A 17,427-nucleotide genomic window follows, 5' to 3' on the forward strand; every position below is an offset into this window, starting at 1 on the left:
TTAGGAATGATTTAATTCACCATTATCCAGTAGTCTCCTGACAAGTCTTTCTTGGTCCTCTCCATGTTATCATGTGAAGCTTTTTACTTCTGTTACTACAACTCTCATTCATTTGTTTTAATGGAAGACTGTTTTTTAAAATAGTTGTACAGAGATGCATCTTTTTTCATAATTCACCATAACTAAATACTGTAGTTCTTCAGAGAAATGTGTACTTTCTGTCTAGGTTCCATTATTTTCTTGAGACTGAAGATTATTTTGCATTCTTTCTTTCCCAGTTCTTCTATACACAGATATCTTTTAATTCCCTTGATGCTCAGAGAGCATTAGTTTTATATGTACACAGTATCTGTTTTATATACTGTCATAATTGGCAAATACTCCCAGTATATATTTATAATTAAAATTATAAAAAACAAAAATATATATCAATGTAGTATTATTACCTACCATGATTCCAGAGCTCTATTAACTAAAGCAGGTTATTCAAGAATCAACTGCAAATGTGTTATTTCTTTTGTAATGTTTCTTCTCTATGCCATCATAATATAGCTTTGTCTTATGTGGCTGAGCCAAAAGATATGAGAAGAATTACAGTATTATAAATCTATTATGAGAAAAATAATCAACCAAAGAGCTTTAGATGAGGATGAGGTGAAGAGTATTCATTTCATGATCGTTGTTTGAATGTATGTCTTTCAGGAGTTTCAGTTTTATTAGGTGATTTTTCTTTATTTTTATCTTGTATGGTTAATTTACTCATTACTTTATCTTTTGACATGAAACTGTAACTTGTGGTTTCTCTTCTTTGGAATCAAATATTCATCAGCTGTTTCCTCCTGCAGACAATCGCTAAAATGTCCCCAACTTCACTCAAGATAACTTTCCGGCAACTTAAAGAAGGAGCTTCTTTGAACCTGCAAGATGTATTCACAATGGAATATAGATTGAGTCAAGCATGCATGGTAAGACATGTTGCATTTTCTGAGCCAAGTATATTTTTATGTCACTAAGTATGGCTTACAGGACTGCTGGTATTTCCTATAGTCGACTAAGGATACAAACAGGAATTCTGTTATCTATTCCATTCTATTTTTGTACACTGTTGTCTGTGAACATATTAGACGAGGTGCAAACCCTTTAGCTAAAGGTAGACAAACTATCCTTCTTCATACCATAAAGTCATTTTTTCCTTCTATTTTACTGTTTCTAAATGAGAATTAGCTTCCCTTTTGTGCCGACCTCCAAGATCTCAGTAATTATGTTTTACACCATTGATTTTAAATGTTAGCATTTGATCTTGGCAGTGCAAGTTACAGGGCTTGTTGTTCTCTTACTGACTTTGTTCAGTATTGTTTCATATTAACCTTAATAAAGAGGATGATAGCCAAGATGTGAAGGGTCCATACAATCACACTTTAGTCACATGTATCTCCATGTACTTCCACATTTGAGATCCACTTGGCTGATTGGCGTCTGATGTTGCTACTATCTTGTGGGCTGGGGAAAAGTGACATTAAGCTGAATAGTGTACTTTCTCTACTTCTGTTTTTTTTTATGAGTTTGTATTCTTTCACTTAAGCTTTATTTTTTTGACAGCTACAACTTGCTGTGGCTTTGTGTAGGAGAAATCTCTTTTCCCAAGAATGTATAAAAGAACTTATAAGGATTAATTCAAGGTCTAAAACAACCTGGATTGCCATTGTCATGTCAGTGAAGTCCTTATGATTTGTCAAGTGCTGATGAACAAACCTTTTGAGGGATTAGCAAACATAAATTGTACCTTGGAAAGTGTCCTTGTTCTGGTTATCTCATCAACGTAACAAAGCAGATATACTACAGGATGACCCCATTTTATGTATTTTTCATAAAGCTGTGTTCCACTCAGATAAGAATGCATGTGCGTTTTTTTTCCTGAAGTAATTTTTAGTTTCTAGTTCAATCAAAACATTGCTACCCATTTTTCCTGGTTCCCTCACCTCATTTGAGACTATGCTATATAATTCTGAAAGTTTGTCAAGCTTTAGCATTCTATATTGACTATACTTGGTTCTTTCAAAAGATTAAAAAGCTGTTGCTATGTTACAGGCAAAGAAAAAAATATTTTCTCCTTCCTCTGTCTCCCATTGGTTGATCGAGAATGTTCATGTTGTTGTGCCTTCAAGTTAGTTTTTGACTCCTGATGACTGCCTGGAATAGTCCCTGCAGTTTTTTGATAAGTCTTTGGGAAATGGTTTGCTGTTGCTTCCTTCCTAGGCCTGAGAGAGTGCCCAAGGTCACCTGGCTCTGTAGCTTTGTATCTGAGGTTCGCTTTCTGCCTAAAGCAGAACTAGAACTTACAGTCTCCTGGTTTTTAACCTGATATTTTATTTTAACCTGATATTTTAACCTATACAGCAGTGTCGGCGAACCTTTGGCATTCTCAAAATAGCACGCAAAACCATGCCTTGCCAGCTCCTCTTCCGCATTCCTGTGCCCAAATGCACGCCGGTCAGCTGGCCATCATGCGCGTGGGGGCAGCGGACCCCGGAAGAGCGACGGTCCATCACACATGTGCAAGCCGCACCTAAACACCCGATGAACAGCTGGCCTTCGTGCATGCGTGCGATGGCAACCCAGAAGGTCGGGTGCAAGCCTGTGCATGTACGATGGACTGTTGCTCTTCCGGGGTCCACCCCGCGCATGACAACCAGCTGACCGGCGTGCGTTTAGGCACAGAAATGCAGAAGAGGAGCTGGCGAGGCTGCGCATTCACCGCGGGTTGGTTTCATGTGCTGCTTTCAGCACGCGTGCCATAGGTTCGCTGACACTGCACTACAGCAACTGGCTCATCTAGCTTACATATTATTACACTATACTCAATGAAGACTCATTCTGCAGGGGTGATGTAATGGCCATTATAGTCGCTTCCTACTATCTGTCATACTGCCAGATAAACTTCTGGCATTATCATCTGGAATGCACTCCGAGTGAGATAATTTCATTTGAAAGGTGCACATGCCATCAGTTCTCCACTGACTTGGCTATTCATCACCAGTAAGCGAGCTTTGCTATTCTCTCATGTTCTGTATGCGAAGCTCAAAAATGAACTGTGAAAAACCATCAACGGCTTATTTTGTAGTATAATCTTTATATCAAACAATCCTCCCACTGACCCTGTGCAAAATCTCATTCTTCCATAGGGATCTCGTTCCGGAATCTCAAAGGCGCAAGCTACAAATGTTACCAGATTGAAAATCAATATACAAAAGTGGCCTTTAGATTAGATATTTTTGTGTGTGGAGTTCTTGATGTTCTCTGAGCTTGGTTGTTTGCCCACAGACATTTCATTACCCAAATAAACAATATCTAATGAAACATCTACAAGCAACCAACCAACCCCGGAGAACATCCAGGAAGCCAACAATTCAACCCTGAGCTACAGATATTCTTTCCTATTGGAAGATATTTTTCTTGTGAAAAAGTGCTATGGGAACAAAATATAGAAAGAAAATTGTATTTCAAAATATACTAGGAAATTACCTAATGACTTTTTTTATCTTACAGCGAGGCCATGACTTCTTTGAAGGTGTCCGATCAGGTAAAATTTGAAGCCATTTCAAGCCCATTTTAAGTGAATTACAATGCAGACCTAGTGAGATTCTTCAGAAACAATTAGTTCAGACATGTTTCTGGTGGCAGGGACAGTTTAAGACATGCTCTTTGGACACAATATTTCTCTAGGATACTTGCAACATATATTAATCTGGTGACCTCTTTTTATTTGAAACAGTTTTAGTAGTATTAAGTAATAACGATAGTAGAAAATAATAAAATAGATAAAATTAATTAAAATTAATAAAATTAAAATAATTAATAAAAATAAGATAATTAATGACAATAATTAAAATCATTAATAGTTATTCAGAACATCAAGCATATTGCTTCCTATTTCACTGGGTAGCAGACTGGGTATGCAAAATTGAGTTGCTCTTAGAAAAATAACATTCTGTTCTGGTTGTGCTAGTATGTAAGATTGTTCCAGGCATAGGGTTTGCCAATGCAAAATCTGTAACAGAAGATACCAAACAGAAGCATATTTCAACTGCCATATAACTGGCAAGTATAACTTCCATAGCCATGGAGAGTATATTAGAAGGCTCAATGCGCCTTGCAGAAGGAGTTTTTTCATTGAAACATCTCAGTGCATTATAGCTGGGTAGAGGAGCAGTGCAGAGGATTTGAAGGAGATCCCTCAATCCAAGCATGGAGCCACTGGTGGTAAGGACATGCAATGTGGGGGAGGTATAAAGACTCACCACTGAGACAGAGTTGAAATTGAGAATTTTATATTAAGTAATTTGTTGGTGTTTGGCTTAAAAAATAATCATTTATTCTTACTTGTCTTTCTGACAGAAATTGACTAGATTAGGAATATAAATAATAAAATGCATCTAGTGGGCTGGCACAAAAAAAACCCCATTCAATAAATAAATAAATGGTTTAATGTTGGATTCTCAGTCATTCTGTTTTCAGGAGATGGGAATATAAGGTATTTTTCTATTCAAGAAATCCAATGGCTCACTTTTATCTTCTATAGAAAATTCATAACTCTTACATAATGTACTGATCTCCACAATGGTTTTAGCTTTCATACATGGTAAGAATACTAGAAAATGATCTTTCTAATATGATTATTAAGAACAGCATAATTGAAAACATTTTTCTCTACTAGTACTTATCGACAAAGACCAATCCCCTAAATGGAAGCCAGCTGTTCTTGAAGAAGTAACAGATGAATTTTTGGACTCATGCTTTAAGTCTCTTGGAAGTGATGACCTCAAATTATAAAGATGTTTTACTAATGTAAAATCAAAGCCTGTATTATATAACCCAGTAAAATGTATGATGAATTTAATCCAATAAATTATTTCATCATGTAATAAAAAGAATTGGAATTTATTGAAATGCTTTGAAGAGGAGTTATATTTTTCAGAAACAAATATCATTCCAGATTCTAGGAGTTTGGTACCTATACGTTTTTATTTTTCTGTGAAAGCAATGTAAAATGTGACATTCTGGATCAGCTAAAACAATTTGTTATATGGACAGTTAAATATGGCAAGAATGAACTGCACTAATTCAAAGGAGAGTTGAGCAGCTGTCCAAAATGAGTGTTGATGCAATATATCTTAGTTCTCTTATATATAAAATTGTATGAGATTTTTTTTTTTACTTGCAGACTGTAGTTACTCAGAAAATTCTGCAATTGCCCCCTGTAGTTCGGGTACAGCTATAAAAAACTATCTGTTCCACCACTTCAACTTCACTGACAAAACTAATGTGAAAGGATTTTCCTGCTAAGTGAAATCTGTGACCATGTGCATGTGGTAACTGGGGCATGTGATGCTTCTTTAATCAAAGCTCCTCTCCAACATTTTGATACTATATTTTTCACCAGCTTAGGTTTTGCACATTAGAGAAAGTGCACTGGTACTAGATTAATCTAAAAGTAAAAAGAATATGTGTAACTGTAGCAAGATAAACTGTCTCTAAAAAAGGTAATACTACAGCTAGTTAAAACAAAACCTACATTGCTTTCAGTTGCCCTTCTAAGATAATCTAAAATCACTCAAAACTGATATTGATTCTTTTTTAAAGGAAATATATTCTTCCCAAATACTTCCAGTATGTTCTGCTTCTAGTCTTATTCAGGACTTCTACAGATTTCTTCCCTAGAATAAAATAGAAGAAACGTGTGTAAAGCCAGAGCAAAACCATGTTCTGGCTATAAAACAGCATGGAAGACAAGATACCAGGGCCTAGGTCAGTGATGGCAAACCTTTTCAGCACCAAGTGCTGAAACCAGAATGTGTGCACACGTGTGTGTGAGCGCGTGCGCCGGAGTGCCAGAAACCTGACGATCAGCTGGCTGGTACGTATCCACGCGCCAGCCAACTAGTCTTTAGGTTTCCAGCGCTACAGCATGCTTGAAGAGCAGCTGGCCGGCGCGCACAACCGGAAAAGCAGCTGGTGCCCACACGTGACATAGGTTTGCCATCACGGGCCTAGGGGATCTCACAAGGCCTGAATGAAATCTGAATGAATTTCCACATCAAGAATTGTCTTCAAGGAACTATTAGCCTACTATGACTGAAAAATATCTCATTTATATGTATTTTGAGTCAGACCTCAACTCCAAATTGACAATGACTTACATCATGAAAACAAAATATCAAATAGTATAATAAAAAAATAGAAAATATACCATATTAAACAAGAGGGCAAATCCAGTCAGCTTAACAAATATATACAACATTAGGCAACTGAATCCACCGATCCTAGTCCAGATCCTGAGAAAAGAATCAGGTCAAAGTCCTCTGGAATTCCATTACAGTGAGAGCCATCCAGCGATCAGGGAAAAACTCATTCCCAGGACAGTCATTGTAGCAGAGCAGGCACATTTTCAGGTCCCAGTTGCATCGCTTAATTGAAGGAACCTGGAGAGGTGTAGGCCAACACCATAAGAAACAGGCAACCCCTCAAATAACCAGTATCTATGCCATGTGGGGTTTTATAGGTTATACACAGCACCTTGAAATGGACCCAGAAGTAAACTCAGCCAGTTCAGTTCACTGTCCACACTGATTCTGGACCAGTTGAGCTTCCAAGTGGTCTTCGAGGACACCCGCATGTAGAACTTGTTGCAGTAATCTAGCTATCAGATGAGTGACTGTACGAAGGGCTTCCCAATCTAGGAAACAGCGCACCAAGTGAAGCAGTGGAAAGGTCTTCCCGGCCACATTTGATATCTAATCATTGAGTAAGAGCTATGAGTCCACTCCACACTCCCTGATTGCATATGATTCTTGAATTGGGAAATGCTACCTTGGCCAAAGTTAGAGATTAAATATCCAGATTGTGATAGCACTTGGTCTTGGTAGAACTGAATTGGAGACAGTTCCTCCCAGTGGTATGCTTGAACTGGTTCATTCCAGCTTGCAAGAACTGATTATTTAATTTTGGGGAATTTAACATTACCATCCTGTTTCTGCCACAGGTCATTTATATAGGCCATCTACAAAGTGTAATCAGGTCTATCTCTGTCTACATAATCTACTAGAGTTTTTATCAAGGAGAAAATCCTAGAAAGATAAAGTATTGTAATCAAGATGGTGGCTAGCCAAATAGAAAGTGGTTTTGTTCTAAATAACTAATGTAAAATACAGCTACAGCAGGGTGTCAAACACAATTTTATTGAGGGCCACATCAGGATTGGGTTTGACCTTGGAGGGCCAGGTGGGGGCGTGGCCACGGTTTCCACCGACATGGCTTCATATATAAAAATAGGGAGGCGAACATTTCTGTGATTTTGTTTAATACTTACTTGATTTACTTGATCATCTTATGAGAGAAAGAGAGACCAGATCAAGAAACTCCATAGGAAAACTAGAACTATAGATTATTGACATAGGCTATAGTAGCTGTTAGATTGGGCGATGGAAGAGGCAGGACGCAGCTTGTAGCAAAACAGCAGCTCTTTATTGAATCGATCGGTGCAACCCAACAGCCGGTTTGTCTGACATCTTGCCCTTTTATAGGGAGCTGTCAGATGGCTCAGCCAATGAGGTTTGAGAATTTTCCCAACATTTTGGCGGACCTGAGTGGCGTCTACGCCCACTCCTAGTTAGTATTCAACAGTAGTAGAATCCTGCAAGCCTGAAAGGTAAAATATTTTACTTTTCCTCCCTTTTGTAAACTTCTGAGTCAAGGAGGGCCTCTTGGCGCACTCTGAAGGACCCGTTTTGGGCCTGGAAGGTGGCCTGGAGCATTCTGGAAGCCCCGTTTTAGGCCTGGAAGTCCTCCAGGAACACTCCAGAAGTCCCATTTTGGGCCTGGATGGCCTCCTGGGTGACTCCAGAGGCCCTGTTTTGGGCCTGGGTAATGCCAGAGGCCCCATTTTACACCTGGAAGGCTGTCTGAACTATTCTGGAGGCCAAAAGCAGTTGGGGGGGTGCCTGTGCCCCGCCCATGCCCCATTTTTGCTAGCGGACACACTGCGGGACAGTCCTTTGCTATTTCCAGACCGGTCCCACGGGCCTTGAGTTTGACATCCCTGAGCTACAGCAGAACAAAAATTAACTCAAAACTATATGGTGAAGATAAGATATGGTCTCATGCTTATGACTTAAAAGTGCACATTTTGGGAACCAACAATCATTACTTGATGATAGATGAGGATTTAGAAATAATTTTATAAGGAAAAACAGTACTATACTCCTATTCTGCAAGTAATCCCTAGAAGATGGGTTACTTACTATACATACAGCATATGCACACAGACCAGCAGGCCCATATTCTTTCATTACATGGTCCTATTCAAGTATTACATTTTATTAGGATTTTAATTTTCTTCTGTTCTGATTATTTTGCACCTGACTATATTCTTTAATTATTTTATTGTATTTTTAGATAACTAGTGATCAACCAGTAAATTATATCACAACTGTGTATACATCTTTTCATGGATAGGTCATATCACCATTCTTCAACAAGTTTCCATGGCAATAAATGATGTAATAATATTGGAATTTAGATTTTTTTTGGGTAAAACAACAATAGAAAGAACTGGGAAATCTTTGAAATGTGTTCAGTAACCATGAAGAAGTAACGAAGTACAATGATACAACAGAACATCGACTTCCTGTTTGGCACCGTAGGTGATGGCGGTGATCTTTACGATCACCAACCTCTGGATTATGTGGAATCGCTAGGACAGCTTAAATCTGCTGTCCAGCGGTTCGAAAAACCCCCTCTTCGGGAGAAGGAGAAGGGGTGAGCTGAGGGCAGAGGTTGAATTTCCCTAAAGCCCCTGAGAAAAAAGGGGTTTGAAGGGTTAAGTTCCCTCCAGCAACCCGAAGAGCTCCAGATCCGAGGATTCTTCTGCTTTGGCGGAACCAATCACCACGACCAAACGCCGAGATTTATTTTGGACAATAAAGGATTATACCGGACAGAACGAAAGTGGGAGAACTTTAAGCAAGTAGCCAAGCCGATTCCCCGATACTTTGTAATAAGTTTGAAAACAGCAAGAAAATGGAGGCGAATTGTTAACAAGTTAACGAGTGGAAAGCGAAAGTGATACTTTCAGCGTGTGCCTCTGCAGTTGGTAATTTGCATGTTACTTGCTGCTTTAACTCTTTGCTGCCTGCTGATAGAATCTAGGGAGATTTTTTAAATACTGCTTTAAAAGACTGTGTTTCTCAGAAGTTAAGAAGATTTAAAGTGAATATTAAGTTGGAAATAAATAAATAAATAATTTTATAGAAGATGGCAGCCAAACAATTAAAGTCTACTGTAACAAAGAGCTCTGGAACTTTATCAGCTGGTGCCTCTCCAGCTCATACAGCAGAGACTAGAACATTGAATTTAGAGGCGTTACAAGAGAACTTAAAAGGCTTTATAGAAGAAAAATTTAAAGTAATAACTGATGAGATGTCTGAAATGAAAGAGCAGATATCAGAAATTCAAGTGGGAAATAAAGAAGTTAAAGAAGGATTTGTAATGGCAGTACAAAGTTTGGCAACGAATGTGATTTTATTAGAAGAGGAGGTTGAAGTAATTAAGCAATGTAATTTAAAATTAGAAAATAAAATGGCTGAATTTCAAAGTAAAATGGAAAAGACAGAGGATGAAATAGTTTTGATACAATACAGAAATATGGAATTTGCTCTAAGAATTCGTGGTCTGAAAGAGAATAAAGAAGAGGATTTAAGGGAAATTTTTTCTGAAGTATTTGCTGAGATATTAGCAGCTCGTCCAGTAGATGTGGCTTATCAAATTGATAAAATATATCGTGTGAATTCTTGGATAGCAAGGCAAAAAAAGTTGCCAAGGGATGTTGTTATTTATTTTACAAATAGAACAGTGAGAAATCAGATTTTGCAAGCCTCATATAAGGGGGAGAAGATTCAGATTGCTGGTCAGGATATTTTAATATTAAAGGAAATTCCACCAAAATGTTAAGAGCTAGAAAGGAATTTGCCTTCCTGGTGAATGAACTTAAAAACGTCAGATTGAATATAGATGGGATATTCCAACTGGTATAATAGTATATTATGCAGGAAAGTACATCGTCTCAATACAGTTGGAAAAGCAGAGAATTTTATGTTGAGGCATTAAAAGTTGGAAGTCTTTCTCCACTGGATGCTAGAAGAAAGGAGACTGAAGTGAAGGAAAGAGAAGTGAAGCAGGTTCAAGAACAGATTGCGATGGAAGAAGATTTATTACAAGTGTTGGAAATACCTATGACGGGTCCAGATTCAAAAGAACAAAGGCTGACAAGAGCTGCTGCTAAACGCAAGGAACAAGAGATGAAGGCACAACAACAACTGGCAACTACTACAACGGAAACAGTGGGAGGAGCAAGGCCTAAAGCAAAATGTGATTTGCGGCTAGTGTTCCAAAAGTTTCCTTTGGCCGATAATGGCAATTAAACTATTATCTTGGAATGTTAATGGTTTGAATTCACCAGAAGAGAAGGAAAGTATTTCATTATTTGAAACAATTTAAAATGACATTACTTGTTTACAAGAAACACATATTAGATCTTTAGACCAGAAATATTTGATAAATTCAAAACTGGGAGTACATTTTGTTGCCTCCTCTTTGGAGAAAAAAAATGGTTTAGTTATATATATAAAGAAGGATATATCAGCAAAATTAATTGAGGTGGATAAGCAAGGAAGATACATTGCTATTGAACTCTTGTTGGAGGGAAAGAAGACATTATTAATAGGAGTTTATGCTCCAAATCAACAACAAGAAAATTTTTTCAAGTTTTTACATAAAAGAATAGTATTTTGGGATTATAAATCATATATATTAATGGGTGATTGGAATGGTGTGTTGGATACTCAAAAGACAAAAAGCTTAAGGAAGATATCAAGCCGGGCGAAATTACCAGAGGCTTTTTTTGTTATGATGGAGGACTTGGAATTAAGAGATATTTGGAGAGAACATAATACAGAAGAGAGGGATTTTACCTTCTTTTCTGATAGGCACCAATCATTTTCGAGGATTGATTTTATTTTGATTACTAATGACTTGTATTCTAGAGTGAAGAAGACGAAGATTTGTTCAAGAACTTTATCTGATCATAGTCCAGTTTGGATTGAATTTAATCGAAAAGGAGGCTAGGAGATCAGGGAGGTTGAATGAGATTTTTTTTAAATATGAAAAAATTGTAAATAAATATAAAAACAAAATAAAAGAATTTTTTATTATGAATATGAAAAAAGAGACATCTATAGAGATGATTTGGGACTCCAGTAAGGCTTATATGAGAGGAAATCTTATACAAATGAATATTAAATACAAAAATAAATTGCAGAAAAGAAAAAGGAACTGGAAGAGGAAATTAAAAGAAAGAACAATTATTGATAAATAGCCCAGGAAATAGTAAAATAAAAGAATCAATAAATATATTGAGAGGTCAGTTTAATATGTTGATGGCAGATCAAGTAGCAATTAATTTACAATATGTAAAACATAATACGCTTAATAATGCCAATAAGCCAGGAAGATGGCTTGCCTATTTAATAAGGAAAAACAGAAATCACGAACGATTGATAAAATAGAATATAGGGTAAGGAAGTTTATCAAAAGAACTTGATTAAAAAGCATTTTAGAGTATTATAGTAAGTTATATTCTAGGATATGGTTGATGATACAGAGATAGAAAGATATTTACAACAACAAAATATTTGTGAGCTTACAGAAAATCAAAGAGAAGAATTGAATCAATTAATTATTTCAGAGGAAATTTTCTTAGTAATTAAACAACTTAAAATCGGTAAAGCACCAGGAACAGATGGTTTAACAGCTGTTTATTATAAAATTTACAAAATGAGATGGTTGAACCACTTAAAGAGTTATTTAATAAAATTCAAATGGGAGGAGATGTTCCCCTTCATGGAGGACAGCCTTTATTTCGTTAATACCAAGGAAGATCGAGATGGTATTAAAGCAGAGAATTATAGGCCTATATCACTTTTAAATACTGATTACAAGATATTTACCAAGATATTGGCTAATAGATTAATGCCAGTGATGAATCAAATAATTCATAATGATCAGTCAGGATTTATTAAGGGTAGGCAGATGAGATATAATGTGAGGCAAATCGTAAATTTACTTGAATATTTGGAACGAAACAACCAAGTATCAGCGGCATTCCTTTTTGGATGCTGAAAAAGCTTTTGATAGATTGGATTGGCAGTTTTTGTTTAAAGTAATAGAAAAAATGCAATTTGGGGATTATTTTATTCGTGCAATTAAAGCAATATATCAGAAGCAAACAGCACAAATAATAGTAAATGGTGGGTTAACAGAAACTTTTAAAATTGAGAAAGGGACGAGACAGGGATGTCCCTTGTCCCCATTACTTTTTATTTTAACTTTAGAAATTCTTCTGAATAACATACGTGGTTCCGATCGAATAAAGGGAATTAGAGTTAAACATCAAGATTATAGATTAAGAGCTTTTGCAGATGACCTGGTTGTTACTGTATCTCAACCAATATACTCAGTAACTGGTTTAAAAGATATAATTGGTCAGTATGGTAAAGTATCTGGATTTAAGGTGAATCAGCAAAAGACAAAGATGATAACTAAAAATATGAATATACAACAAAAAGAAGAGTTAGAAAGAACTTCAGGTTTTGAAATCGTTAAAAAGGTTAAATATTTAGGAATATATATTACAGCTTCAAATGTTAAATTATACAAAAATAATTATGAGGTATTGTGGCAGAAGGTATGGAAAGAAATGGAGAGTTGGAAGAAGTTACAACTATCTTTGCTGGGAAGAATAGCGGCTATAAAAATGAATGTTTTGCCCAGGTTTTTGTTTTTGTTTCAAATGATACCGGTGTTTAAGAATGATATTAAATTACAGGAATGGCAAAAGGGGATTAGTAAATTTGTATGGATGGGCAAAAAACCAAGAATAAAATTAAAAGTAATGCAGGATATAAGGGAAGGGGGTCTTAAAATGCCTAATTTAAAATTGTATTATGAAGCAGTTGTTTTATCATTAATTACTGATTGGATTAATTTAACTGAGGAAAGAGTTCTGAATATAGAAGGTTATGGTTTGTTATATGGGTGGCATGCCTATTTATTATATGATAAGAAAGTTGATAAAATATTTAAAAATAATATAATTAGAAATGCATTATTGAGGGTTTGGAGGAAATATCAATACAAAATAGAGGGAAAGATTCCAATATGGGCAAACCCGAGACACATGATAGAAAATATAAATATATATCAAAAGATGGAGGTAGTTACTTATAAAGAACTTCTTTGTATGGAAAAGGGGGAGTTACAATTAAAATCTAGAGAAAAGATGGGGGAAGAAGGGAAAAATTATACATGGTTCCAATATGGACAACTACAAGCTAGATGGAAATTAGATCAAAAAATAGGTGTTAAGCAAATTGAGGATAATTTGTTAAAACAAATGAGAGATCAAGGTCAACAGCATATTAAGAGGTTGTATAATGTATTAGTAGAAATAGATTCAGAGACTGATTTGGTTAAGGATTGTATGATTAAGTGGGCACAAAATTTTCAGCAACCAATAATGTTGGAAACTTGGGAAAGAATTTGGGTGAGGAATGTTAAATTTACACAAGCGCAAATATGAGAGAAAATTTTTATAAGATGTTTTATAGATGGCATTTAGACCCCCAAAAATTGTCATGTATGTATCCTAATGTACAGGCTAAATGCTGGAGATGTGATTGTGAAGATGCTACTTATTATCATATATGGTGGACTTGCAAAAAAGTTAAAGCATTTTGGATTAAAGTATGGTGGATCATGCAGAATATTTTGAAAAAGAAGATTAAGTTTACCCCGCAGTTCTTTTTACTAGGAATAATTATGGATTGTACAGCTATAGAGACTAAATTGATTCTGAACTTAATAACAGCCGCAAGACTTTTGATTGCTCAATATTGGAAGAAAGAAGAATTACCTACAATTGAAGAATGGACTCTTAAAGTATCAAATCTGGCAGAAATGGCAAAATTTCTGCTTACTTGAAAGACTATACACAAGAAAAATATATTTTAGAATGGAAAATGTGGATTGATTATATTCAAAATAAGTATCAGATAAAAAAATATCAAATAGCATATGAGTAAATTTAGGAAATAATTTGTATTAGATATATTTTTGAAGGAGAGGGGAATTGAGAGTGTGAATAAGCGTGGAGAGACTGGAGATTATAATTTAGGAATTATTTTAGATTATGATTGTTAGTTTTGATACCCTGCATTTTGTTCTGGGAAGTCGGGGTGGGGGGTAAAGGGGAAGGGAATTGGGGGGTTGAGGTTAGTGATGGAGTGATGGTTAATGTACAGGGATTATTGAAGATGTATAAATATAATTAATGTAGGGTCGGGTCTGACCAGTTGCCATTTTAGAATGGTGGGGAGGGAAAAAAGAGAGAGTAGGAGGTAGGAAAGAGGAGAAGAGGAAGGAAGAGGGGTAGAAGAGGGAGAAGAGTGTAGGGTGGAGGGAGGAGAGGAGGTAGATAAGAGAAGGAGAGGAAGGTTTGGAAAGTAAAAGAAGGTAGAAGAGGGAAGAAGGTTAAAAAGGGGGGTGGTGACTGGGCAGGCCCGACTAATTGTATATAACTGTACATTGGATGAATTATTTGATAAGATTGTAAAAATAAAACTTTTTTATAAAAAAAAAAAAAAAAAAAAGATACAACAGAACATCATACAGCTATAATAAATACCCACAGCCTTTCAAATCAAGATTTTAAGAAATAGAAGGGAATTCTTCCTAGCCTCAGTGAGTAGAGAGGATGTGCAATCCTCACCCAAAGATAGCTGTGAATGTTTTCATTGTTTGCTGCGATGTTCACCACACTTGTCCATTTCTTTACACTGTTTAGAAAGCTGGATTTTATTCTTTCTTCCTGAAGCATTTTTCATTTGGAAGGGGGAAAAAATGAAATGATCAGTAAAAAGATAATTATCTTGTTAGCCTAATTTGCTATGCCTTGTCTTTTTCAGCCATTTTCCAACTTCAAAGAAATTGTCCTTTTTGGTTTAAGCACTAGGAAATGACTGATTAATCCAAACTTTGTGTTGTACTCTTGAAAAATCTGAAAACAGAAATACAGAGACGTTTTTCATTTTACTCATACCATTTATATATTTCATAGCAGGGTCTATGACAATTTCCCACAGCCAACTCATCACGCCAACTCACCACAGTCAACTTGCCACAGCCAACTCACTGTGAGGCAAGAGTTACACTAATATCGAAGAAATGGTGGAATAGAATCATTTAAAAAGGATGCAAAAGAAAGAACAAAATGAAATGTGAATGACAAAAATTAAAATATTTATTTCTTTTAAATAATTAAATTTAATTGTTAAATTGTCCCATGGCAACTTGTCCTGCATCAAGCTGGCAGCAAATTGTCCCATTCCGTTCACAGCATAAGTGGTATTTTGTTTTCCACATTCCACCCAACATCCTTTCTAAATGGTACCCTGAGAATTTTTAGTAGTACATTTAGTGTTTTATTGGCACTCAAATTTTGAAAGGTTTTAGCAAGGTCTCGTCAGGCATCAGAGTGAACATTCATGTCTACAATGAAATTTTTTTAATCTTCATTCCCAGTTGGACATGGTTGTCTAAACATGCCAGTTTTACTTCATAGATGAGTAATTGTTATATGAATATTTAAGGGCCCAAACTTTTTAGAACTCTCATATAGAGTTCTAGATAAATACACAAAGTTATACGTTTTTTTCCCTTATTCAAACATAATTTCAAGCAATTAACTAATTAGAAGGAAAATACATATGCTGAAAACAATGGTAGTTTCCTTCCTTAAGGAAACTCCTTAAACTGTTCCTTAAATGATATCGTAGTCAAACTGCAAATAATGATTTAAATCTGGCTACTGTGGTTTAACAAATAAGGGACAGAATGAATTTAGCCTACTTAACCTATGTAAAGAGATCCAAATTTAAAGATTCAAATTTGAGATTTGAGATTTGGATCTCCATATCTCTTTCTGAGAAGATCCTGTGAAAACTGCAGCTGGCTGTTACTTCTTCAAGAGCAGAAAGAGGGAAATGAAGAGATTACTAGAAAACCAGTCTGCAACATGTAAAATTGCTCAGTTAGTATCCTTATTATATACCTATTTAGTAATTTTTTTAAAGTATCTTGTTAATTCCAATAAAGACAGGTCTTCATGGATAAAATCTATTTTGTGATTGCTAAGTCAACAATGACTTTATGGCATAATCGTAATCAGACCGTTTGTGATGATATATTTATATAACACTTGCTATAGTATAGCTTTTACAAAATCCAATACGAAGTCAGTCTGACATTCACTGTACAATTGTGTTTGGCCCTTGCCCACTAATGGGGTAATATTATGTAGAATATATATGCATGTACAAGTATAAGAACTGAAGGAGTTCTGGCTCTAGAGAAGTCAAATTACTTTCTACTACTTGCCAGAATAATTATCAATTTGGTGTGTGCTTATTGAATATTGTTGGAAAAAGAATTGCTACAAAATATTCTGCTCCAAAGGAAACTACATTATAAAGTATCTGAAATGTGTAATTTCAAACCATTAGGGGTGACATTTTTGCTACAATGAATTATACCCAAACAAAATGATAGCTTTCTCCTTTCAATTCTGCACTGAAAATATACTCTGCTATTCTAGGAATTGTGTATTTATTTAGAGAAAATAATATACAGTTTAGTTTAAGAACAGCAGTTCTTCGGTATTATTGTATTATAATTTCCCTTTGAACAGGTAATTATGTTTCCTGAACAACTAAGAGGACAAAGACTGTGCTTTCTTTGAATTTAATACTAAATTAATACATTATTCCCACATTTTCAGTAGTCACCTTTCTCCATATATACAAGCTGCCACACTTGTTATAGATTGCATTTTTGCTTTCCCTTTGTCTACTCTCCCTATTGTCCTCTTGATAATTGATAATCAAGAGAAATAATCCCTCCAGTGTTTTTAGTACACTTTCATAAGGACTTTACTAATAATTTGCAAAATCACCATAATTTCAAAATCATTATAATTTCAATTATTTTTTCTTCCAACTATTAAATGTACTTTTTTTTGTATTACTCTTTTAAAAAACCTATCCGTGCAGGTCTTTGGTCTGAGTTTAATGTGCTCAACCAAGTAAAATTATAAAACAACTAGTCTCACTTCAACAAGAAGTAAGATGCCTTTGGAAAGAAACCTTTGATAGTCACATAATGCCCTGATAGGGTTCAGAGTCATGTTAAGTAACTAAATCCACTTTATGTAAACAGGGAAGTTAAGCACCAATATTTCCCTTTACTTTCTTTTTTCCAAGA

General features: G+C 35.6%; 1 protein-coding gene across 2 annotated transcripts in view; it reads left to right on the plus strand.

Annotated features, from left to right (window-relative positions):
- HIBCH (3-hydroxyisobutyryl-CoA hydrolase) overlaps positions 1–4,931 on the plus strand; it is a 45,433-nt gene extending 40,502 nt beyond the window's left edge. The window contains exons 12-14 of one of the 2 annotated variants that reach the window (XM_058188635.1): positions 846–965; positions 3,547–3,580; positions 4,715–4,931. In XM_058188635.1, coding sequence (XP_058044618.1) covers positions 846–965; positions 3,547–3,580; positions 4,715–4,830 — 270 coding nt within the window. In that variant the 3' untranslated portion in view covers positions 4,831–4,931. The remainder of the gene's footprint in view (positions 1–845; positions 966–3,546; positions 3,581–4,714) is intronic. The other variant, XM_058188628.1, reaches the window with a different exon arrangement.
- Positions 4,932–17,427: the final 12,496 nt, after the last annotated feature.

This window comes from Ahaetulla prasina, chromosome 1 (assembly GCF_028640845.1).
Source record: "Ahaetulla prasina isolate Xishuangbanna chromosome 1, ASM2864084v1, whole genome shotgun sequence".
NCBI lineage: Eukaryota > Metazoa > Chordata > Lepidosauria > Squamata > Colubridae > Ahaetulla > Ahaetulla prasina.